Source organism: Balearica regulorum, chromosome 6, assembly GCF_011004875.1.
Source record: "Balearica regulorum gibbericeps isolate bBalReg1 chromosome 6, bBalReg1.pri, whole genome shotgun sequence".
NCBI lineage: Eukaryota > Metazoa > Chordata > Aves > Gruiformes > Gruidae > Balearica > Balearica regulorum.
The window spans coordinates 28,304,126-28,329,657 of NC_046189.1; the positions used below are offsets into that span (position 1 = coordinate 28,304,126).

The 25,532-nt window shown below is 42.0% G+C and overlaps 1 protein-coding gene across 2 annotated transcripts in view; it reads right to left on the bottom strand.

The window, feature by feature from the left end:
• CNTNAP5 (contactin associated protein family member 5) overlaps positions 1–13,248 on the bottom strand; it is a 294,719-nt gene extending 281,471 nt beyond the window's left edge. Inside the window, exon 1 of one of the 2 annotated variants that reach the window (XM_075756999.1) lies at positions 12,850–13,248. In XM_075756999.1, coding sequence (XP_075613114.1) covers positions 12,850–12,925 — 76 coding nt within the window. In that variant the 5' untranslated portion in view covers positions 12,926–13,248. The remainder of the gene's footprint in view (positions 1–12,849) is intronic. The other variant, XM_075757000.1, reaches the window with a different exon arrangement.
• Positions 13,249–25,532: the final 12,284 nt, after the last annotated feature.

The window sequence follows — 25,532 nt, forward strand, 5'->3', positions numbered from 1 at the left end:
CCTCAGTGAAATAAACAGACTTATTGAATAATGTAGTGCTTTGGAGTATCATGAAGGACTCCCACCTTCTTTCATACATTCATGATCAAAAGCAGGTTATGGACATGTGAAGGAGGAAGGGGTTTCCATCACCAGTATTTTCTAGTTGAAGAAAATCTACATGTATACATAGATTGTGGATATCTAAGAACTAAACTTTGCTACATTCAATACCATGTTAGTGAGTTTCCTATGTCTTAGTTAAGGGCTATTCCAAAAACCTTTTCATTCCTTGAGGATTGAAGGATTGGTTTACTAGTCCCCAACTAGAACAGTCTGGCTGTTCTCATCAAACTAGCTATTTCTTCAAGACAACAAAACCACCACCACTGACAAATATGCTGAAGAAGCAGATGCATTTGCATTCGTGTTTAGTCTTCAGAGCAGAGACTTCACTGTTATCACCACTGGCGTGAAGAGATCCTCCCACTAGGATGAAGACCTTGTGCTTCACACTTACTAACACAGAAAACCCATTCCTATCCTGAAGGAGTCTCAATAAGTTACCCTTCTCTGTGCAGCTCGTGGAAGAGAAGAACAGGCATTTCCAGCTGTGAACTGTTTTTCTCCCTGCCTGAACACTGAATTAAGTGCCTGTCTTGGAATTTACAAAGCTTAGCTTGAACATGACTTTATAGAATTTGTCTAAGCTAAGATTATAGTTGTCCTTAATGTAAGAAATAAAAAGGAATAATCCTTCTCCTGTGCAATTTTTCTTGCTATCTCAGGACAGTACTTTTATGGTCATATTTAACTGGTTATTATTCTTTAACTTAACATGAATGCACCATTTCCATCACACAATTTGAGTTTAACACCAGTGCAAACTTACATGCTCTTGTGAGGAAATGCAAGTTATCTCTACCCACATGCCATATAGAAACTACTGGAAGGGCATAGTAGTAAAAAAAAAAAAAAAAAAGTTTTGTTTTCCTGGCTCACAGCCAACCAGCCCATAGCTCTCACATTGAAGACTGCATAATTGTAGATTTACACAAAAATCATAAAAGTTACTGCATACAGACCCCTATGGAAGTCACTAGGGAGAGCCAGTGCAATCACAATGGTTTAGAGACTCCATTATTTGCTGATGCAGCCAGTACTTTTAAAAGAAATGTGCTAACAGCATTATTGCTTATATTAAGTTACTGCCTAGCATAAGGGCCTCTTCCTCTAACCCCTGTTGTTAGGTCTAAGTCTGTATACACTGGAAGAGATGAACATTTAGCCTTAATGAGATAAACCAGGTAAACTTAAGCTCGAAGCAATTAAACACATCATCTAATGATGCCCAGGAAAACTTTCAAAAAAGTCAAGCATCAAACCTAGGCTTTTCAAATTTGAAGACGGTGCCTCTTCCCTAACGCCCACACTTTCATCCTAACACTTAGGGGTTTTATGTTAATTTTCATATGCTACATTTTTCAGTGCAGCAGAAAAACAGATAATTGCACTTGTAATTGTGGTGTTCCCTTGTAAAGTCTGTCAGGTGTTAGAATACTGACCCCAGTGCCTGTGCTAATTAGATGAAGTTGCAAAAAAACAGGCACTATAAATCAGATGCTACTAAGGGGGGGTAGGGGGGGTGGAGAGGGTAGGAGGAAAATCTGTTCTGTTATAGCTCTGACTCACTGTCTGTTTGTAACCAGAGTAAGGCTGTCAAATCAGAACTTCCTTATTTAATTCACACAAGTCATTGATGTCCAGACCCAATGACAGAACTGGTGGGGTTTGGATCAAGCCTGTCAGACCAAGTGAAATAACATGTATTTGCTATGAAATGGGATGAGTCATTGAGATTGATACCTCCTTCCATAAGCTAAAGTGGAAAATGACTTATGATTTAGTGAGCAGATCTTTTTCCTATTTTGCTGAGGTCTCAAGAAAGTAGGCCACCTCTTTCATATTGGTTGACCTTGCCCAACAAAGCCAACCACAGCTCCTGAACAAATGTACAGATGAATAGCACATCTCCATTGCTTGTCTGAAAAACAGTTTGGGCTTTTGCAAACACACACTGATGAATGTGGGTGTGTAAAGGAGATTGCCATCCAAACTCATAATGATGCAGTTAAATGACTACTTCAACTCATGCGCAGCCTCTCTGGAGGAGGCCCCAGGGAACAGTACCAGCTACCCGATGCAGACTTCAAAAAGAGAAGAGTTTATAATTTGCAAACAAATCTGATGTTATAGTTAAAGTGGCTAATGTTAGTCATTTTAGGGAAATTTGGAACTCAAGAATGACTGGCAATACTAGTTTTCAGCCCGATTCAGTTCATCCATTCCTCCCCATAATACCTGGCTCCAGCCTATATGCTTCACACGAATGGCAGAGCCAACCTCTTAAATTCTTTGGTGGCTTTCCTAGCCAGTAGGTCTCCACCAGGAAACTGGGCCAGAAAACAAAGGGAATGACTCAGTGCATTTCTTCAGAGCGTGGAGATAGGGATGGGAAAAAAAGTGGGACTTAATTTTTTTTTTAAGCCTCACGTACGTAGTGTTACTAACAAAAAGCTAGCTATACGTTTTCCAAGATGAAATGAGCTTTCATGTGTCTGAATGGAGGAGCACCAGCAATGTGACTTCATACCTGACTGGAAGAAAGACAACCAGGAATACCCTTGGACTATCATCTTTTCAGAGCATTTAAAATGTTTTCTGTTATGCTTGTAAAAAAATTATTATCACGATGTAATCCTATGCGTTATAGTGGCTAGTATTTACCTTAACTCAACGGAGCAGAAGGACCCAGGAAACAGAACAACTCTTGGTAAAAAATGCGAAGAAGAATGCAAAAGGGTGTGCAACTTTAACTTATTATATTGTCAATAAGTTGGTTATGAGTTGGCATGGAATATGACAAAAGAGCAGGCCAATGCACTCACATATGAAGTACTCAAAAGGAGAAGCAACCATCAGGAAAATGAATAGTTCTTCATACTGACAAGTACAAACACATCTTGTATTGCATACATTGTCAGACAGGTTTTAAGGAAAATAAACTTCACAGGAGAACAATAACAAGGATTTACACACTGGATGAACTGACTTCTGTGGAAAAGATGATCTGAAATTCAAGTACAAGTCATTCCTTTCATTTTCAGGAAGTTTAGACAAGGTCCTAGATGAACTGAGTCCGCACAAGAATTCAGTGAATAACTGTCCAAGAATAATGAGAATTAATATTACATATAAGATGAGCTCTGCACTTAAGAAGCAGAGCTGGGAAAAGGGAATTTGATAATCTATAAATATTTGAATGCTGCGAGCTACATCTGATTGATATTCATCAAATTTTCATTTTCTTTTCCAAACAAACAGTCTCTGTGAAAAATGTCATAGCTGTTTAATCTTGCTAGGGGTTGCTGAAGGAGGTTGTTCCTCTAAAATTAAAATGCAAACTATTTCAATACAAAATTAAAAAATAATAAAACAACACAAGCCAACCCCTCTGAATTTTTGGGGGCAGGTAGGAAGAAATCCAATGGCACTGTTCTCTGTGTAAGGTTTCTCTTCTCCCTTCTCTCTGCTGCTCAGTTTAGTGTCCACGTAAGCAGTTGCACCAAGGGTAGGGCAGCCTATGGGTAAAGTGCCCACCTAGAATCCAATATATCCAAGATCATATTCTATTTTTTTCAGAGACTTCCTAGGTAGCTTTAGACAAAACACTTTAGCTCCTCTGAAGCACCAGTCTCTGTAGAGGTGCTGATGCTCCCCCTCCTGCTGACATGACTGTCCAGGAGCAGATGGGCAGATGCCCACCAGGATTACTGGGTATGCAGCATCCTGCGCGTTCCAGAGCATGCGCTCTAGCTCGGAGAGGTTCACTGTGGGCATCTTCACAGATATGTAGAGACCATGGAAAGACCATGAACCCTTACAGCTACTAAAAAGCCACTATCGTTACTCATAGAGGTAGTTTCCCCAGGATTATTTAGAATAGCAGGTACACTACAAGTGCTCCAAGGCCAGCTTTAGAGGACCACATCCTGTGAACAGAAGCTCCCTCTCCATTTTGCTTGCTATTTCTGTTGGGTTTAGCTTACTCTCTGCACTGTGGAGAATGAGTGCTCTTAGCTCATTATCCTGTGGGGCAGGCATTTCTCATAATCTATTAAATATTTAGACCTTCATATAGCAAGTAATGCTGCTAACTTGTTTGACTTAAATTATACCCCACTGGCAAATCAAATTAGAGAAGATTTGAGTAAATCTACCTTTTAAAACAAAAGCTGATTTTCTCCATGTTCAGCCATTTGTGGGATTAACTTTTTTAATGGGTTCTTATGTGCACAGTGTTTTTGTTTTCATGGATACTAGAAGAGGATGAATTATTCATCGGGGGGGGGGGGGGAATCTGCAACATGCATTTTCATAGCATATTTAGTCCCTTTTGTCCTATTCATAAATCAATCCTGATTACTACAAATGAATGTATTACTCCTAACGGTTCACTGATGACTCGCTTGGCCCATTAATTCAGACCTCCTCATTGAGTGCATTAGGAAGCTGCCACTAGTAATGGGAAATTGGGAGATCTTTTGTGACCTCCCCTCTTTCCTTACAAAGAACAGACTCCATGTCCTCCTCCTTTCTTTATGTATAATTTTATAGACACACCAGATATTCTCCACTAAAAAAGGTAATTTCCCCTCCTGATCCAGTGATAAATTTGCATGGAAAAAGGAAGAAAATGGCTTTATTAATGCTCAGTAGGTTCCTTTCATGACCTAGAAGGAGGAATGGCTCACAGTATCTACATCAGAAGTGGGGACAATTTAGGCCTAAACATACAGAGACATCACTGAACTAACATGAGAATGACTACAGCTATGTCACTGGTGACATAGATCAGAAGGTATTTGTCTCTGTTCCTGGACTGCTGACGAGCTGTCATCAGTGAAGAACCATTGTCATCGAGGAACAATGCCTCACCATTTAGAGCAGAAGTAAACGGAACTTGCCAATTCTTATCCAGGCAGTACAGCGTTTATCAACTCCTTATTGCCCAGCTGGGAACAAAGAGAGGATTCTACCCATTTGAAAATTATTCTTATTATTTACTACTATATTGGCAACACAGGGCACTGAATAGTTTTAGAAGAAAAATTTATGCTCCAGAATTCCTAAGGGCCAACACTTAATCCTTCTCAATACACACAGTAAAACAGAGAATGAAAACACATTTATTTCCTTTCTAGTCCAATTCCTACTGTGCCACAATGGTTAGTATTGAAAACCATTCTGTTTCATGCGTTGGAGCTCTATGCTAAACTCTAATTACCAATGTCAAAAGGGAAGCGTTCCCCAGAATGATACCATAGTTATTCTTTACAGTTTCCACTGCTGTGGGTGTTGCTGAATATCTTTTAAGTATTTCTGGGTACCAGACTGAAAGGAGTGCAGTGTCCCACGGCAACTCTATGCTCTTTTATCCCATAAAGATCACACAGATCCCAGGCAATTAACAGTTTGGGAAAGAGTGCATTAACACCAGCTACTAAAAACCTTTTATAGTCTAGAATGGCATTGAATGAGCAAATTACAAAGTTAGCTTTTCCTTGTTATTGCTCTTATGAATCCATATAACAGTGATGCTCATTAAGAATACCCATTAACCTTAAATTTGGAGTTGTGTTGTCCAGCATGGAAACAGTGTTGGCATGTTATAAGTTAATAACTGGTGTAATGTGTCTGATGTTGACCATGACAGCAAACCTCCAGCACCTACATCCAAGTTATCAATAAGCCAGCCTCTATGGTCAGGAATCTGGACTTCCACAGCCCAATACAAGCACACTAACATAATCCTGGAGCTGAAACGACCTCCAGATCTTCAATCACAGTGATGTTGATGAATGTTATTTTATATCTGTTATTTAATGTAACTTAAGTAATCACCATTCATGACAAAACAGAATTGTTGAGCTGCTGTTATCCAAAGCCAATTTCAATTAGATTCAAACTGAGGGAAAAATCTACTAGTTCATTTAAAAACCCATTTGCACCCTGGTTCACTGGAAACTTCCTCCGATCCACAGCACACCGCCACACAGGGGGCTGATTCCAAGCCTGACTCCTTTCTCTGATTTGGCACGTACATAGAATGAGGACAAGAGTTACACTGGTATGCTGCCACTGATACAGGAGACTAAGACCCTAGTGCCACTTTTGCCATGTGAATAATTTTTTGACATTTCTTTCTAATGTTAAAGCCTTCTTCTCAACCAGAAAAGAGTCTCCAAATACATATACAGTGCCTGAAAAAGAGTAGGAAAAGCACCTCACAGATGTCCATGAACTCATCACATCCTGTTGCCCTGGTATTTGGGGTTATTCAATGCCTATGCAGGTTGAAACCTCTGGGGCTGCACTACAGTCAGAGCTTGAGTGCTGGTGAGGTCTTTATTATGGCAGAGAAACACTGGATAAAATAAAAGCTACTACTACCTAGAAGGCCACTTTGTCTCTCTGAGGTCTGTACCTTATTTTCAGTTAAAGTACTACAGTTGTATATTCAGAAAACCAACTCTGCATGCTTTTAATTCACAGGTTACAAAATACAATAATAATTGAACCAAACAGTACTATGATACCTGTTTAGTCTTGTAAATAGGCAGGTTCATAGAGACTTCTACTGCTTTATTCAGAACCTGTGTTGATAATCTCTGAGCACAAACTTCTGTAGGAAATGGATCCAGTCATCTGAGTTCCAGCATACGTTTGTAAGAACGTAGAGAAAGAGCTAGTATCATGCAGAGGCAAAACACAGCCAGAAAAATGGGGTTTCCTCTCCTGGAATAGAGATCAGGCAAGATCCTTCATGACATTTACAAATGGCTTCATGCTCTCTCTTTTACTAAATTACTTTATTTTATTTTTGGAACAAATACTAGCTAAAATCGGAAATATTTCCTGCATATCTATTTAGAAGGGCAGCTAGATCACCACACTATGAACTACCAATTTTTTTTTAAACTGCCTAACAGAGTAGATAATTAAAAATAAATCAATCAATGTTTTGGCATCCTTTTTTTCCCTCTAGATTCTATATTGCATTGTTTTCATCATTTAAAACATCATCAGTTGCACTGATACAGTGAACAGATGGCATTATCAGCCCACAAGAATCTGCACAGGGCAATTAGAAAATTCAGAGACAAGTTTAATACAAGGAAATTAATTATCAACGATATCAGTCCAGCACTGTGTACAAAAAATTTCTTGTTTTCCTCTGACTCTACAGAGACATGCTAATAGGTCTACTGATGCTTCCTGCTTTACCAAGTGATGCATTCAAAGCCTCCAAGAATTGCCTATAATTTTAAACCTTTATTACATCAGGATTACACTATTCTCTTCCTTCCCCTCTTGATTGGTTTGAGTAGAGGGAGTTTTGTTAAGACTGAAAAAAAACCCAGTCCGTGTCTCTTAAAGACACTTTACTGACAGCAGAGAAAAGTTCACGCAGATACACCTGTGCTTTTCTCTTTTGCACCCTTCTTTCTGTGCAGACCCAAAAGATATGTGTCCAGCGAGAACTGTATCCTACAGATATGATGCAAATGTGGCCCTTGTATCAGTAAGACAGCAGCAGTCTGAAAAAGTGAATGCTACAGGACCAGAATATCTTTCCCCCAGTTGTGGGGGTAGAAAAACCCAGCAGGGCCCTTTATTTTAGAAAAGAAAGGACAGCAGGTTACCCGGTGCCCTGTAAAGACAGCTCACTCCCTTGAACACCTGGTAGGACTCAGAAGGCTTGTACAGAGAGCCTCTGTCGTGTGATGCTGGCAGATATACCTGCAGTTCTGCATTTCTCCCATTCTCATCTTTCCCAGAGCAGGGTGGGGGGAAGGTTTGCCAAGTGAGCTGAAACCTCTCACATCTATAGAAAATGCATTTTGGGGGCTAAAAATAAATAAATGCCATCCCACACTCCCACTGCCTTTGGATTCTTTTCAGTATTCATTTCAGTATTCAGCTATCCGAACATCACTTGCTTCAAATAGCAGCAGAGAAAGGGAGGGAGGGGAAGAGGAAATGGGGAGTAATCCATGGATTTAGAAATGATTATATATAGCAGGGCAAATATGATCTAACATATGAGCACGGGACATGATTGCACCATATGGGATCAACTCAATTAACTCTAAAGGACTTATTTTAGATACTTAAACATACAATTGACATGACAATCTATCTCCAGGCTTGCTTATGATACATGCTGCCTCAGTTTCCCACTGGTAAAATAGTGATTATAGTGATTAAAAACCATTCACCAGTCCTACACTCACTGGGGTGCTGGCAGAAGCCTGTACTTGCCATGTGCTGGGAGAGCTTCACAAGTGTGTTGTTCTACCCAGAATCACCATGTTTTCCACTTGAAGTCTATACTTTGTACAAATGTACCAAGCACATTTGAAAACAATTTGTTCTTGCTGTTAATTTATATGAAAAATCCTGCTGCATTTGCATGACATTAAGAGCAAAAAAAGAAAAAAGATTGTCCAAGCAGACAATGTATTTGATACTGTGATGATAATAACCCTGGATAGATTCCTGTGGGCTGGCAATGCCATCTGCCTCGTGAATGCAGAATCCAAACACCATTGTAGTCCATGGAAAGATCATCTTTAAGACTGATTTTAAGCCAAGGAGTGCTAGCCAAGTCAAACTGATTGAATGCTAGATAATGGCAGACGTGCAAGTGAGGCACTGATCAGCAGTGGGTCCCTTGGACTTTGGCGTGGCAGGAATCTCATTCACAGCCTTTCTCTCAGGAGATCTCATTATTCTGTACCATTTCTTCATTGTTGCATCTAAAGGCACAAAGACATTTGTATATGTTTTTCTCCCTGTATGGAAGTAAAAGGAGGAAAGCATGCCTGAATACTAGGCTCTTGTAAAGAATATTTAAGTACTGGAGCCAGAGGAAAAAGATGTGTGTCTGATCCACTTTACTCAGCCTGCAAGCAAATGAGCTGCAGACTGAGATCAGATGATCAATATTCTACCTATTTCAGCAGATCTTTTCAAAACTTAGCATTTCTGACCACATGGGTAGAAAGGTCACTCTTTAACAGACCTCTTGCCTTTACCACTGTTGACCCGGACAGGTCTCATTCATGCTATTACAAGTCCCAACTACACCTACTGGTACTTGATGACCTCAAGTATCCAGAGACAAATTTTCTCCTGTAAGTTTTCACTTACACTTGTCTGACTCCTGCACAGTTACCATCAGTTTAGATCACTACAAAGGAAGACTGATATCAGTCAGCACTTTTGTTGCCTAAACAAATACTTATCCAAGAAAATGTATATTTTCTACAAATCCAAAAAGATACTTTTTTTCTCTTTCAAAATAAGTAGAATTACAGACAGACACTACCTACCTTTTAACTGAGTAGAGTTATTAAAGATGGTCTCCTGTAAGGCCACATCTAAATCTACTTCAGAGTAGTGGACTATACATTGACCATGTATTTCAGTAAGAAGTTCAATAGGAGATCTGATTCTACCACACACTGAATTTCTGCAGCTTCGACTAACAGTCATGACAAGGTTTGAAAGTCTTATGATCAGGTAGTAAGTACTAGCGAACTGGGATAATAAATGCTAGTGATTTTGTGGGAAGAAGAGGCTGTGTTCAGGAACAGAAACGTAATCATTTCTGAGAATAACTTTTGCAACAGGAACTAGAAGGTGCCACTTCTCCAGGAGGTGTTTTAATCTGCTACATCTTTCTAGCCATGTGAGAAAAGTCAGTCAAGAAAGATATAAATAAGAAGGGCACCCTAATGTGTAAAAAACAATGGAAAAAATTTCTAAAATGTACGACACACAGGTGGAGGATCACTAATCAGGAATGCTCCTGCAATTCTTTGCTGGAGCTGCAGACTAGCCCTGAACTGCTCTGTCAAAGTCGTTGGGGAAAACATAAGTTCATTCCTCTTTTCATATTTTCACTATTTCCCCCTCCCTCCAACTTTAAAAAGGAAAAAAGAAAAACAAAGAACAAAATTTGCACTCAACAACTGGAAATCTAGACTTATCAAAGCTACTAATGCTTCCAGACCACAGAATAGGCTGCTAAAGGGCAACTAATTTGTTATATAATGGGCAAGGCTTTGTGTCTCCTTGTCTACCTGACGAACGGAGAAGTTTCAGTTTCCCCAGATACCCTATGCAACCAATTTCCAATGTTACATACATGGCTATTTATTCATTTTCTAGTAATTAGTATCCTGAGGAGAAATCCTATTGCCACTCTAGTTACCTAATGTAGTAAATTATTGCAAAAAGCAAAGTGGGAGGAATTTCTTATGTTTTATTAGCACTTGGCAATTTCGATCTTTCTAATGATGTTTACTGACCCCTAGCCTATAGCTGTGTTTCAAAGCAGTTTCTTCAGCAATTCTTTGTTTAATTAAAAACTATTACCAAAGAGCAAATTGGAACCAAATATCTCAGTGGTGGGGAACATTTTGACTTACTCAGGATTTTTACTTTACAGAAACTAAATAAATGAGAGGAGAATAATTTTTAATATTTTCCTAATTTAGAAGCAAGGAAAAATCCCAAATTAGATTAATGCCATGTTAGATACTAGGAAGAAAATTAAATAAATTGCATTCTTCCTCCCAGAAGCATACTCCTTTTTCACTGTAAATGCTGTCCCCAGTTCTGTTCTTGTTTGCAAAAACCTGTCAGAAATGAGCCCGTTGAAGCCATTGTAACTATACCAGTGTAGGCATCTGACTGCAATTCCTTTGGCCAAATGGTTCAAACTGAGGCAGGGTCAGAAGCAAGGCTTTTCCGTTCGCACTTTGGCTTTCAAATAGAAGGACCCCAGATCCTGACAGTGGTCTGCGCCAAAGGTTCCCATTTGTAGAATTTGGTAACTTCCCCTTTTGGAAAGTTTACCGGGTACCTGGGAGCTCAGTAATCCTTGAAAGCAACAGCACTTTTATGTAGCTATTTAAATATACTTCAGGATACTACTTATAGGCACATAACATTCAATATTTTTGCCCATATATAAGCTTTCTTAGCACAAAACTGAAGAAGGGAGCAGTTTCCCTGAGCTCCAACATAGAGAGATTATTTATTTAAGAAGGTGATGAATTTTCATACTGGATGCAATTATTGAGGTCCATGTGCTCACGCAGATATCTCCACACGTGAATCTAACGAGGTTCCTAGGGAACTTGTAGCTATTGCAGATTCACAGGCTCCTTCACTCAGCTCTGAGAAAGCACTTACAGCTGATTTCATGCTAATTCATTGCTCAATGAATAAGTAAAATCTGTACAGTATAATAAAACCATTGATCATTATGCTTTAAAAAGATTGACTCCTAAATATTTAGGAAGCAGTGTGTATTCAATGGAAATGTTTATTGGCACTGGGAAATTAAACTGTCACCCGTGAAATAGTAAAACTCATTAATGCAGAGTTTCTTTTTAAGTGTTAGGAATTAACTTTACGACTGCATCAGTAATGGCAAGCCTCAGCCTTAAATCGCCTGCCATTTAGTATTCGTGAACATTATTAAAACATATTAACCGCAATTTAATTGACTGAAAATTAAAAAATAAAGAAAAAAAGAAGAGGAAAAGCGTTCGCCGCCGGCAGCCCGTCAGGAAGCACTGTCCCAGCGGGAAGGGGGGAGCCGGGCTGGCCGCGCACCGCCCCGCACCTCACCCCGGGCGCCGGGACGGGCCGGGCAGGGCCGGGGCAGCCGCCCCGCGCCGCCGGCGGGGCAACAGCGCCCTCTAGCGTCCGCCGCGCCCCGGCGGGGCCCCCGCCCGCCCCAGCTCCGCCCGACGGGCCGCGTCCGCGGGGGAGGCCGCGCGCCGCGGGGCCCGCTCCGCTCCAATCCCCTCCCCGCGCTTTCGCGGCGGGCATCGGCCGCCCCCTCCCCTCCCCGCGCTTTCGCGGCGGGGCAGGTCATGGAGCGTCTCCTCCGCCCTCCGGCTCGAGGGCACACCGGCGCCGAAGGTGTCGTGTGGCCGCTCATTCCCCCCCCCCCCCCGCCGCCGCACCGCGCTCGCCGATGCGCCCGTAGAGCCGGCGCCCGCCCGCCACGGCACTGCAAAGCCCAGCGGCGAGGGAGGCTCCTGCCTGCGGGGAGGCACCGCCCTTAGGGCCAGCAGCAATACATGGGAAACTTACGAGGGGATCTCCCGAGGAAGAGGCAGCGAACGGCTATTTCCCACGCGGGATGCTGCGGAGGGAGCGGGGATGGCGAGCACGCCCCGGGACTCAGCCGCGCCCATGGGAACCGACGGCACCCGTCGGGTCGGGCGGGAGGAAGATCTCCGGTTCTACCGGCGCTGCTCCGCCAGGCTGGAGCTAGGCTGCACCCGCAAAATCCCGGCACCCCCGACCCATGCGGGAAGGGCCGACGCCTTCCAGCCTGGCAGGCGGAGGCGCACAGCTCCGGCCCCGTCCCAGCCGGCGGCGAGCAGCTGAGGCAGGGCGAGCAGCAGCGACCCTGGCCGCAAATGCGGCCAGCGAGGGACAGAAAACCGTGAGCGGAAAACCAGAGAGCGGCTCGTTGCAGGCTCCAGCGGCTCGCGTTCACTTCCACATCCACACCGACAGGACGGTGGCGAGCAATCTCTCCATCTGGTCGCAACTTTGCATTTCTAAGCTCCATTAGCACACAGGAGCCGGGCTAACTTTCTCGGAGGTCATGTTGCCGTAACCCTCTTTTCAGGGAGTTTTTTTTCCCATCTCTTCCTACTACCCCCACCGCCCTCGCCCCAACCCCAGGCAACTCCTTGAGCTCCCGCTACTCACAATTTATTGCGGTTAATCCCACATGCCAAAAACTGAAGAGCAGCAGCGTGAAGCCCCCGAGGGCTCGGGAATCCATGTTCAGCCCCGGAGGGGGAAGCCAGCCGCTCGCCCGTTTCCCCCGGTCCCGGTCTCTGAGCGCTTCTCAGTCTCTGTGCGCTCCCTCTTCCTCCACTCATTTACTCCATCCAGCAACCAGGCGCTCCGGGTGACGGGGGAGCCGGGGGCGGCCGAGGGACCCTCCTCCGCAGCCCTTGGAGAAGCCGCTCCAAACGCCGGCGGCAGCGCCCGAGCCGAGCCCGCTCCCCCGGCTGCTGCCGTGGATATTCACCTTGCGAGCTGCGGCTGGGAAGCAGCAGCCGGGCGCTGGGCACCTCCTTATAGGCGAGAGCCGAGCTGCACTCCACCTCCTCCCAGCCCCCTGGAAGTCACTCCTCCTCGCCTGCCAGGGAGGATCCTTATTGCAATCTTCACGCGTTGTTGATAAGCATCAGAGTCACGGAGTAGATCAGTTGCCTGCAGGAAAAAAAAAAATCTTCCTGATTTTTTTTTTTCTTTTTCCTTCCCTTTCCCCCTCCTTTGGGTACCGCTGTGGCTGGAACATTTTAAAGAGTCCCCAGCTGAGTTGTTTGTTTGCTTATAAATACATATGTTAAATACACATACATAAAATATATACACGTATATCCCGGCATAGGCAGTGCCGACACAGCCCGACGGGCCCCAGCCCCGCTCCCGGGGCTCAGCCTCACCCCTAGGGAGCGAGTTTGGAGCCCGGGACTGGGCTGATGCTTGATCCGCTGTCCTGTCGCGGCTGGTCCAGCCTAACCCTCCTGGAAGGAGAACGAAGGTGGCCCTAGGGGTCCCAGCAGAGCCGCGGGTAGCTCTCGTTAGTGCCCCCCCGCCCGAAGAAGGCGGCCGCTGGGGTTGCGAAGCGGACCAGATCCGCGCCAAGAACCACAACCCCCTCCCGGCCGGTAAGGGTGATGCTTGACAAAACCGGATTTCATAATTGATTGATTGATTGATTGATTACCCGACTGCTCAGCAGCTGAACAGCCCGGGACTGTCTTCCAGAGGGGGGTACAGGAAAGCAGAGTTTAAAAGCATATTGCCATCCCCTTATGGTCTGTGTGCAGGCAGCTGGAGCGCACCCTGAGCTGGCGCCTTGCACTGTGCCCAGCCGCCTCCCTGCACGCCTGCACACACGGGAGGTAAACGTCCTTTCAGGAACTCCAGCTTAATCACTGCTGAGATCTAACCTTGTTGCTTTGCTGCGGCGTCACCCCACATCAATAGAGTGCTGCATCAAAGTCAGGTCAAAATTGCATTAGTGATTCCACTGTAATCTGCAAGGAGAGTGTGTTTGGACCATTAAAATCTTTGTAAGGGGAAAGTCGCTGGTCCTCAGCCATAATCCTTCACAATGGTGAGGAATAATCAGAAGAAATAGACTGCTCACCAAAGCCATCCTGACTTGCCAATGGAGAGCAGAGGTTTAAATTGCTGGCATGCTGTAAGCCTCGTATTAAAAAGTAAGGAGGGTGGAGGAAAGACATTGTGCTCAGCTATTAGGTACTATATCAAAGAGAAGTGTCAAGGGGACATCTTAGCTTTAAAGGAGCAGTCAGCTTGGAAAGCAAAAGTCCACGTTTAAAAAATGACCTAATTATTTCACCTTCTGTTGTTACAAGTGACACAAGTGACACAAGGTTAAACAGGAAGGATAGCTGCCTAGCACTGAGGCTTGCAGTCAATAAAGGGTTCAGTCAGACAAAACCAAGACTTAGGAGGAACTTAAAAGCCTAATGAGCTCTCCAAGTCTTTCATTTTCAGCTTTAAATACATCTGCACACACCAAGGTTTCGTCTTTGCTCTTGCAAAGACCTGACCCAGTTGCTCTGTGCTTCACTTATGTCTGAGCCCAGTGAGATTTCAGAAACTAGGGGTGAGGGTCAGTCCAATGCTAACATATCTACATGAGGTGTCTGCTTTCCCTTCCAAAGGCCCTGATGGAGGTGTTCAACTAATCACCCAGGAGATGCTTAAGGGCGCAGACACCATCTTCTCTGAGCAGGTCCATTTTTGAAGGTAGTGAGCTCTGCTCATTTCCCTCAGTGGATGGGGAGAGAGAGGGTCTCACCTTCATGTTTTCTGATCCTAGTCAGAAACATCTCATCTTCTCCATAAGTTGTACAGATCATATACAAGACTCTGGCCCAGAAACTAAGAACCATACTGCTTTGTTGCATTAGGCCAGGAGGCTGGGGTATTGAGAAAATTATGTTATTAACTTGACTTTTTCAGGTGAGTAATCAAGCTTTAGAAGTGTTAGCAGTGCTTCCAGAGCTACCACTTGAGTAAAGCTAAGCAGTAGAATATATCAGAAAGCTGAAAGTCAGAGTGGATTTGCTCTGGAGACACACAAGTCTTTGACACAGTCACAACTATGTATTCTGAAATTAGCAGAGAAATTCAGAAGAAGGAGATTAAATATGGGGGATTTTAATGCTTTCCTTTTAAAAATAATTAAAATTAAATGGACTGTGTTTCAAATATTGTCAGTGTCTCTTTAAACTATCTGGCACAATGGTACACTTTTTAACTGACTCACTGAACTAATTAGTGGCTTGTTTATAGGAAAGCAGATGTGGAAATGAGCTATGCAGACTAATTAAAAGCTATCAATAAATATGAGCCCAATCCTGCAATGCATCCCAGTGGTCACCAATATGGATCTGACTGCAGGATCTGGACTCCAGTTACACCATCGGTTTTCAAGTCACACTTGTGAGATGCTGGTTTGCCAGAGGCACACCTCTTCCAAAAGCTCCTTTATATCATAAATGCCAGGCAGGTGCCTTAAGATTTGTGAATGTTTGGGTGCAGGAGCACTACAACTGAGAAGTTATGACCGGAGTGGAGGGCTACGCAGCTGTTCTTTGCAGGAAATTATGTAAATAATGTCATGTTTAAGGGCTTTTTGCCAGCAAGATTTTTATTAGAGTAAATTTATTAATCACTATTAAAACCGTTCAGACAAAAAGTGTGGCTCATCCTGAGCCACAGATATGGGTACCCTGGGTTTTGGGAAAATCCAGTTGTTGATTCAGTTTTATTATATCTGGGCTTTGTTCAAAATGACTGTGATGGTTGCCACTGAAAGCATTGCAAGCCTTGGCGATGAGTGAAGGCTCTGTTATGTATACAGTAATAACTCCTTTCTAACTCTCCTGTTCACTGTGGCACATTTTCTCCTCCTCAATGAAAGCAAAGCTGACCGTAACAGTGAAGACCCTGAGATCTTCCCTTTCAATTCTTCTTTGACACATTTAATTTATAGCCTTTTGCCAGTCATTCAATGTTCACTCCCTGTTTATTAAACAAGGGGAAAACACGCCACCTCATATTGTACAGATGGCAGGAGGAGAAATATCCTCATGTCTGGCACATGTTCAGAGTCTGCAGTCATGGTGATCACATGAGCACCCTTATAATTTCAGAGTCAATGTAGATCATGATTAGGTCATTTGGGACTGTATAGAAAGGGCTACATTAGTTCTGGGTGAGAAAGCCTAACATGAGCATCCAATTATCCTCCTCCCCAAAGGCAGCTGGGTGCCCATATTAATGCTGCTCAGGACGCAAGCAGTGTATGACCTGCATGGTGGGGAGAGGAACATGAGCAGTATTAGACCAGTAGCTGTTCCTATCTTACTGGCTTTACGGTGCAACAAATCACTGAAATTCAGCATTTACTTTTTCAGCTCCAGTGTCCTACCCAAGTTTGTTCTGCCAGTCTGGAGTCTTGTTGTTTGAGCAGAAGGAACCATTTGTGGGAATGAGATGAGAGAATATGAATAGGAGAGCAACAGAAGGACATGAAAACATAAGGAAGAGCAGGAAAAGCTGGCTCCCACAAGAGAAATAAGGGTATGCATTTTTGAAGGACAAAGCTTTTTTATTTAAATGTTTATCTGATGAGGTAAGTTTATCTGTGATCAGATACACTTGTTTTCTTTCCTAGAGTCCGTAAACAGCATTAGTATTGCTATAACCCATGTTGAGTTTGCCACTAGAAGCAATAGCAGTTTAGCTCATGAATTTGATCAATCCAGCTGTTTGGGTAATTGCAGCTGGAAGATTTATGTCTGACCCCAATCATATAGCATCCAGGGAAGGAGAACAGCATCATGTATATGAATTTTGAGAAGCACATAGTACCACGAACTTTATTGTAATGATATGTGATTTTTGTATCACACATTGCTGTTTCCTGTTGATAATTAGGAATTTGTCTGAAGAATACCATGTTTCTGATCACAAAACTTAAAAGTCATGTCAAAAAACCCTAAAGGTATTTTTTTTTTCTTTTTCCATTAGAGTTCTCACCTATAAAAAGAAAGGACTCATTCATTAGAAAGAATATGTGGGGAGCTTTCATAAAACACATCGACCCCAACCAGGTGAGTGCAACAGCAGGCTGCTCATTATCCTTGGATCGTTCCACAGCATACATAAGTACGGAGGATAAGAAAATTTAATGATCTGCTGGGACAATCTGATGGCCAGTAGCATTTTTGAGATGCATGCTGAGATTAGGGTAAAAGAAATCAGATGTCAAGCTGTGCAGTGATTATCGGAAGACAAAGAACTAAAATCACCTCTTCCTCCCTCTCACCTTTCCCTACTTTATTTTACCACTGTCTGCTGGTATTAGGGCTTTCATTATGTTGTCTTGTCTGCCTATGAAGATGCTTGTGTCAATCACGGCCAGATACAGCTACCGGACTTAAAAGATCAATAACCTGACTAAATAATAGTACAAATGGCTATGGCTACAAATTACCTAGGGACTTCAATAGGCCTTATATGGGACACAGTCCTCCCTGACGTAATTCCAGTGACATTGTATGTGGCAGTTCAGGACAGAGTCACAGAGGTCACAGAGGGCACCATCCATGGTCTGCTCTTTGTGCTGGTTCCTCATCAAACACAGTGATCAGCTCCAGCTGGGCCAGCCACAATGCTCCTCAAGTGATACTGTATTTTTACTAAAATACAGTGTCATCCTGGCACATTGATTGTCTCGGAACCAGCTGTCCACCAGTGTCCAATGGAAGGATGGACTTGATGACGTGTTGAAATAAATACAGAACTCATTCCTGTGATCTAATTGACCTCAATCAGCCCTGAAGAGGGACTCATACAGAAACTAAATAATGATTCTTCCCCACCACCACCCCACCACCCCCGCCCTGTTTTGAAGCTACACAAATTAGATGAAGAAGCCGATAAAAGGTCCCAGGACAGTTAGGTGTCACAGGATGGATGTAATCCTTGGAAAACAGCTGGCTAACTGATGGGAACATACCGTAATAAGAACTGAGTCCCAGCTGAGGTCAAAGCCCAGAGTCTGCTTTACAGTATTTAGAAACCTCAAGGCAAACTAGAAAAAAAAAAAAAATTACAGAAGGTGGGGAGGCATTTTAACAAAAATCTCTATTCTATTGACATTTCAGTTCAGACTACAAGGTTGGAAGGGAGACAGTGTTATCTGTATGAATGTCTATTTCCATGCGTAAAGAAGGCATCTTTATTTGTCATTAATTATTCGGTATCAATTCTCCATTTTGCAGAAATTCAGTCATTCAGTCATGGAATTATAATATCTGCCATGTCACTGATGTGAGTAATGACATATAATGAATAGACACTGGGATAAATTTTCAGAAGCAATTAGTGATTTTGCATGAACAACCAAGGTACCCCTTAAGGGGCAATTTTTCAGAATGATTTGGGCCTTTACCTGCTGAATATCAGTGCCATGATCTGTCTGTCCGAACAGGACAGTTAAAAGGAGAGGCGTCCAAAATCATTAGTCTCTATTGAACACTTGCACCTCAGCGCACCACTAACCCATAGTCTCATGCTTGAGGAGAAAACAATCACCTGGGCTTATCTACATAACGAACAACTTTGAATGTCTCCACCATTTTGCAAAGAAAGTTTTCAAGGAGTGAAAAAGAGAGCTAATTTCATCAAATAAATCATTCGTGACAAATGGCTTATCCAGTGCTAGGACTCAGAAAATTATTATTAGCAACAGCTGGGCTGGATATGACAACCTATATTCAGGCATTCTTTCTACTTTCCTGCCTGTCCTTCACCAATCTCTGTTACGGATAGAGGTCAGAGAGGAGTGAAAAGAGGGAAGTTGTGTGGAAACTAATGCAATCATTAGGTCATGTTTAACCTTGCTGCAATTATCACACAGAAGGAGCCAACTGAGAATAATGGAACGCAAGACCGTAATTTAGACTCCCCTGAAAAAGAGGAGAAAATGAATATACCTTCTCTCACAAGCCATCAGGATTTCTAGATTTAGTCCTGCAGGAATGAGCAGCTTCTGAGCACTCCTGTGTTGCTCACTTCTCACCATAGGCACAGGAGATTCAGAGTCCTGGGCCAATGTTTTTACACCAGCTTGCCTTTCTAAGGCTGCGGCTGTCAGGTTTTTTGATGTAGACGTTGAAGGACATGGAACAGAAAATGGGATTAATAGAGGCGGCTTAATCACAGCATCGCTGAGCTGCTTCTGGACAAAGCCCTTGCTGAGGGCTGGGCTGGAAGTTAGTCTGGACTAAACTACGAAAATCACCATATATATAAGTTATATTGCATACATAGATATACATATATGTATATATACTCACATTATGTACATATGTATATGCAGGCAGATATACACACAGAGAAATATGTGCAAAACAGGAAATCAAACAAGGTAAACTCACCCCTCACTAGGAGATCCATTTATTTCATAGTTACTGACTAAAATTGTTTATTTCCTCTAGAAAGTAGATGCATTTGCATCAGAATGAAGCAATTCCATGTAGACCTACCACTGTCTTTTCAAAGCAAAGTGATTTTAACTCCATGGAGGGATAGCTGATTATACCATAACGTGTAGGCCTGAGTCAGACACACTTACCTTATTTCTTACTTGAGCCAGCTTGAGGTACAGGAAGCCTCTGCTTTCTGCCAGTCTGGATTGCAGATTACACTGGAGTTAATGAATCCCTCCTACTCGGCAAAGATCTGCTGACAACATGAGAATATTAACATAATGTAGCTATGTAGAGGGGTGGATATTCAGAGTTTCTTTTGCAATCAATGTATTTTGCATTAGTTAAAAAAAAAATTGTTCATGATTTTGAGCAACTACTATTGAAACTAAGCCAAAATAATAATAAAAAAAAATCCTACTTGGTGCACTTTTTTCCTGACTCTCAGGGGCTGTTTTTTGCTTGTTCTAAGGATAATTATCTATACTTGGATGATGTTATGAATTCCAGGTTAAGTAAAAAAATCAAACTCGCTGCTGAGAGTTTTTATGCCCAGGATTTATACTAAAGCAAACATGTCTCTCTAGATTCCCACGAAGGGGGGAAAATCTCAGTCAGCAGTCTAGCTTTCTGTTCACTTCTTAGATGTATGTTGCATCAGTTGAGGTTCAGGTAGAAAGTGTGAAACAGTGCCACAGAGATTTCATTGAGTTCACATGAAGGAAGGAGGCCTTCTTGGCTGTGTGCAGGGCTGAAGGGAGAGGTGAAGTACAGCAAACCACGCCCTGAAGCTCACCAAAACCTCAGACTTTAACCTGTCATCCACACAGTTTGAACATGAAGTGAGTTTAAGCTTGAGACTGGACTCTGGCTCACCTTCAAAGGCTGCAGAGATGTATCCGGGGTCAAAAGACAGGATTAAGCCACAGAGAAAGAGTGAGGCAGAGTCAGGAGGTTAGCCCAAGTTGTCTTTGCTTTCTTAATTGGAATCTGTGTCATCTATTACCTCTCCTTCAGTATGTAAATCAGTTTCATAAATGTAACAACTCAAGAGGATGATAGTCATCTGGGACAACAGCAAATGACTCAAATCTCATCCAAATAGGCAGTGAAGTAGGGCATAAACACCTTACTTGACTTTGTTTCTCTGTCTTAGGGGTTAACGTGCTCATTGCAGGTAAATCCAGGTAGCAGAGAATCTCTGCAGTGATAGCAAGGCCACAGGCACTCAGATGTGCCACGTACAAACCTTTACCATTGTCTAATATGAAGAAGCAAATGTGGAAATTAGCAGTATGTATTGACACGTACCCTCTACATGTGTTAGTACCACTTATGTCATTGCATTTATTATAAGCAACTCAATTCCCATAGTGCAATTATAGCAGATGGATAAACAAGATGCAATATACTGTTCACTTTATGACAATGATCACATAATTCCAGCTTCACTGCTTTTAACTGTTTGCATGAAAGACTGATTAATAAAGCTTTGAAAGGCTGTCAGACAAGGATATATGAATGTGTAAGTAAGTGATACAAGTGAAATTATTCCCCAGTATAAATATCCCTCACATTGCAAAACTAGTGAAGCTGTATCAGGGACGAACATGATCTATTCTGTCCATCAGGTTCTCCTTGACAAAGGCTGAGCACTGACTACAACCAGCTGTAATCATTATCCTCCACTTTCCTTCCTTTTGTACCTACTTTTGTGTCCTTAGACCATAAGCCACTGAGAAACAGCTGCCTTCTTCCCTGTCTATATGTATATGTGCTGTAGTCCTGATTCCACTATGAAGGTTGTAGACGCTTGCACAGTATTACCATAAGCCAACTATTACAGAGATAATTATAGCAGTCTGCGAATATATCAGTGTGTAAAAGTCACAGTAAGAAAAGGAAATAGTCACAAAGAGCTTAGAAGGATGGAGGGTTAATTCCTTTATCACAAAAACGTGTTACTGAAGCTGCATTCTGTGGATTAACATTACTGATACATCCATTTCGTTAGGTGGATACAGTTGTCTGCTGACACATATTCACTTGAGATGATTGCATTATTGAGATATCTCACAAAAACTGATACCAATTCATGTCAGTCATTTTAGCAAAACTACAACCTACCGATATCAGCTTTGAAGATTTTGAATCTTTTTAAATTAAAGAATCAAGCATTTAACAATCATTTTGGTCCTGAATTAGAAAATGTGTTTCTTAAGAATTAAATTATTGGTCAGTGTCAGGAGAAAAGGAGGTGCTTAACAAAAGATCAGATATCTGGCTCTACCTAGGTGAATCCCTTCTCTTTTCTAGAACCTCAGCAGTGATAGAAATGAAAGGTCAAGAATAAATCTGTGATGTTGTTCTTGTTAGGTGATATGCCATGATTGTAGTTCATGCTTCTGGTACCTAAGATTTCCAGAGGAGCTCCCAAACCTGTTGAATATACCTTGGGAACTGCTATTTTGAAAACTACTTCTTAAACTTTCTGGGTTAGAACATCCCCTGATGGAACTGTATGTAGCTCCACCTAATTTTAATGCTGGCTTATATCAGCTGGATGTCATATGGTGCTAAAATAAAATGCTGAAGCCAAATTCTAAAGGGTTTATATAATTTTAAGCTACCTAGACAAATCAGGAGTGTTTAGCTCTGGGGATCTTGTGCTAGCTTGTCTCACACTAATACAAAAGCAGATAAGATCAAATGAAGAGGACATGGAGAAATTGGATTTTTTTTTAATTCTGTGCTAATCTTCACAGTTGTTTTTCTTTTTTTTTTTTTTTTTTCTTCCATAAGCTCTTCTTAAAGTGTAGATGATAGGCTATTTACTGGGAATAATCCTGTTAGGTGGATAGTGCTGTATACGTGCATCTCTCTATATATCTCATTCTATAGGGACACCAACACGTGAAATAAAAAAGTGACTCCTAGCCCTATTTTTTGTAGAGATCTCACCTTTATTACACTCCATAATCTGTATCTGTGATGTCAAATCATAAAGCATAAACCATAAAGCAGAGGTGAGAAAGACACTTAAAAAAAGAAAAGTTTTGCCTTTTTGATATCAAGAGAGTTGGGGTGAGGGGGCATCACGCAACCCCCTCAGTAAGTGTTGAACAAGGGATCCTCTGCATGTCACAGGGGACTGAAAGAGCCTGAACTAAATCCCACCAAAGACACTAAAAATCACTGCATTGATTTTAATGGCCTTTTTTGATGGCTTGTTTAGTGAGCTTCGTTCTCACCCAAGTATGAGGACCAATTTTCTCACACCAGTATGATGGGTAACAAACATCCCACAATTCCAGAATACCCTGAATGCAAGAAAGATCAGCATCTGGCCACAAGCTCTCTACTATTTGACTTTTTGTCTGCTCAATAACTAAATTATGCACTTTCCTTCTCTATTATATACTTTTCTAAAGATAAACAGTTCTTTTAAAGCAACAGGAGATTGCATAATCATTGTGAAGTCCTTGAGCTTTCTGCTAGCTGCCGATTTCTCTGTTCAAGTCCAGATGAGCTATACAATGCGAAAATGTATCTGGTAAGTTTTTCATTGACATTACTAGGAAGGTGTAATGACTGTCGGTCTGATGTCAGCGGGAGGTGCTGTCAAGAAGGGGAAGGGAAAAAAACCCTCAAAACCCCCTGCAGACATTCAAGAAGAAATCTTGTACTGTTGAGTAATTACAATTCTCAAAGAAAAAAATAGACTTGGATAAACCTGGAGGCACCTTTAATGTTTTCCCTTTTGAAACCTTCCATCTCCCTGACACGACGCTTTGCTGTTCTGTCATTTCTGTCACCATGCCATGCTGGGCTAGTTCTTTTTTTCAGGAGAGAAGTAGTATTTTTGGTCCTTAGAGACCCCACTGTGCAAATATTTAAAACAAACAAAGTCTTTGTTGAGATTTTTTAAAAATCTTTTAATCAGCAAACAGATATATTCTTTGTCTGTTGGAAGAGAAGCTGCAATTATCAGGGGAATTTCATTTCAAATGGCATGTACATTCTTTGTGTGGGTGGTGAGGTAGGCAGGCATCTCAGTGGTAGGTTATAGTCATGTTTATTATATACTTTGAATGTTACTTTGCTGATGTCAGTATGGTGCTTTTTTCCAAGGTGCACAGGAAGCCCGGAGCAGTAAAGAGCCTCCCTTCCCTGCCATTTTCCCACTTGTAAAGAAATCTTGACTGAGATTGTAATTGTGAAGTTATGCAGTCACAGAAATTGTGTCCCAGAGAGGTGGTGTGTCTTGCTGCAAGTTATTGCTGTCCCTTTGTCTAGACAGGAAATGGCTGAACCTCTCTCTTTTGTTACACCATTTCTTCCCGTTTTTTCCTGCGTAAATCCTTTTCACCACTTTCTGTCTCATTTGCTTTCTGCTCACCACTCAACACCATTTTTCTTCTCAAGTAGCTCATGGACCAGTCAGGTCATGTGCCATCAAATGATGCTCTTCCTCATGATCTCTTTGGATCTTATATGGTTCCTAAAATCACCAATGATGTGGTTGGGTTTTGCATTTTTTTATTGTTGGTTTGTTTGTGGGGTTTTTTTTCTGATTGAAACTGATGTTCCCTTTAACTGCTTCTTTCTTCCCTGAAAGTCTATTGTACTTTCTGCATTGTTTTTATCTCTGCTTTCTGACTCTTCCATTAGTGCTCCTCCAGGCTTAGAGAGCTCCAGTGAGAGCTCTGCTATCTTTAGTTTTGCTTCCTGTTCTCCAGTTTGGGAGAAACACTTCTATCCCACTATGGGTAATTTTCCTACTCACTCTTTTTCATTGTTTTACATGTTGTTTTGTTATTACTGTCTTTACAAACCTATCTTCACCTGTCACTGTCTGCCCTTGATTTTAAAAATGGAGGGCAGGCTACGTATCTCGCTGCATGGAGGAAATATTGCTGATAGAAAGCTGCAGGGCTAAAGCCAGTGGCTAAAATGCTCAAACTTTTCTATGCGAGATTTCCCTACAACCTCGTCTTCTTGATCTATGGCTGCTTTATGACAGTGAAGCAACCACAGATTAGATTCATCTGGCCTAGTGCTTTCATATTTCATCTGTATATATGCTGAAAAGTATTTGCTATTTGCTGTGTGCATTTGCTATCACTCTTTTATATTTGATGAAGTGTTTTTTTTCCATCTTGTAAAGGCTCTTCTGGTGGCACTCAGCTGCCTAAATATGGGTATATAGCGTTATTTTAAACATTGTAGGGTTTCCTGTTTGGCCAGTTACCACTTCTCCAGAAGGGTACAGGCCTTGCACAGGTTGTGTGCTCTATGCAGATGTCTCGTACTGCTGCGGTATGCGTTACTTTGGTGCACATACCCTACTGCGTCTGTGCATTAAATGGCTGTGACTAAACAACACAGCATCTCTCTTCTTATCTTGCCATCTTAAGCTTCCTCTGGCAGCTTTTCAGGAAGTCATAGGAGTCACACTTGTGCAGCAATCAAACGGAGGCACAAATTATAGCAAATGAGAAACAAATCCATACTACAGAGCAATACTTTCCTAATGTAAATACCACTGAGTGAAAATGTAAAGTCAGGCATAATAATAAAAGAGAAAAATAGAAAAAAATAAAATGGAAATAAACCAAAATAAACAATTAAGAATAACCTTATCAGAAAGCCCTGTTAAATTCAGCCATCGTAGAGGTCAGACTGGACTGCCACATCCTTCTCTATGACTTTTGTTAACTTAACCCTCACCTTGAGAAACACCTGCTCACCACTGTGGATCTTCTGTATAATCTTCTACTAGAAACTTTTTTTTTTTTCCCCTTTTTCTTAAATGTTTTTCCTGAATCAGACTGTAGT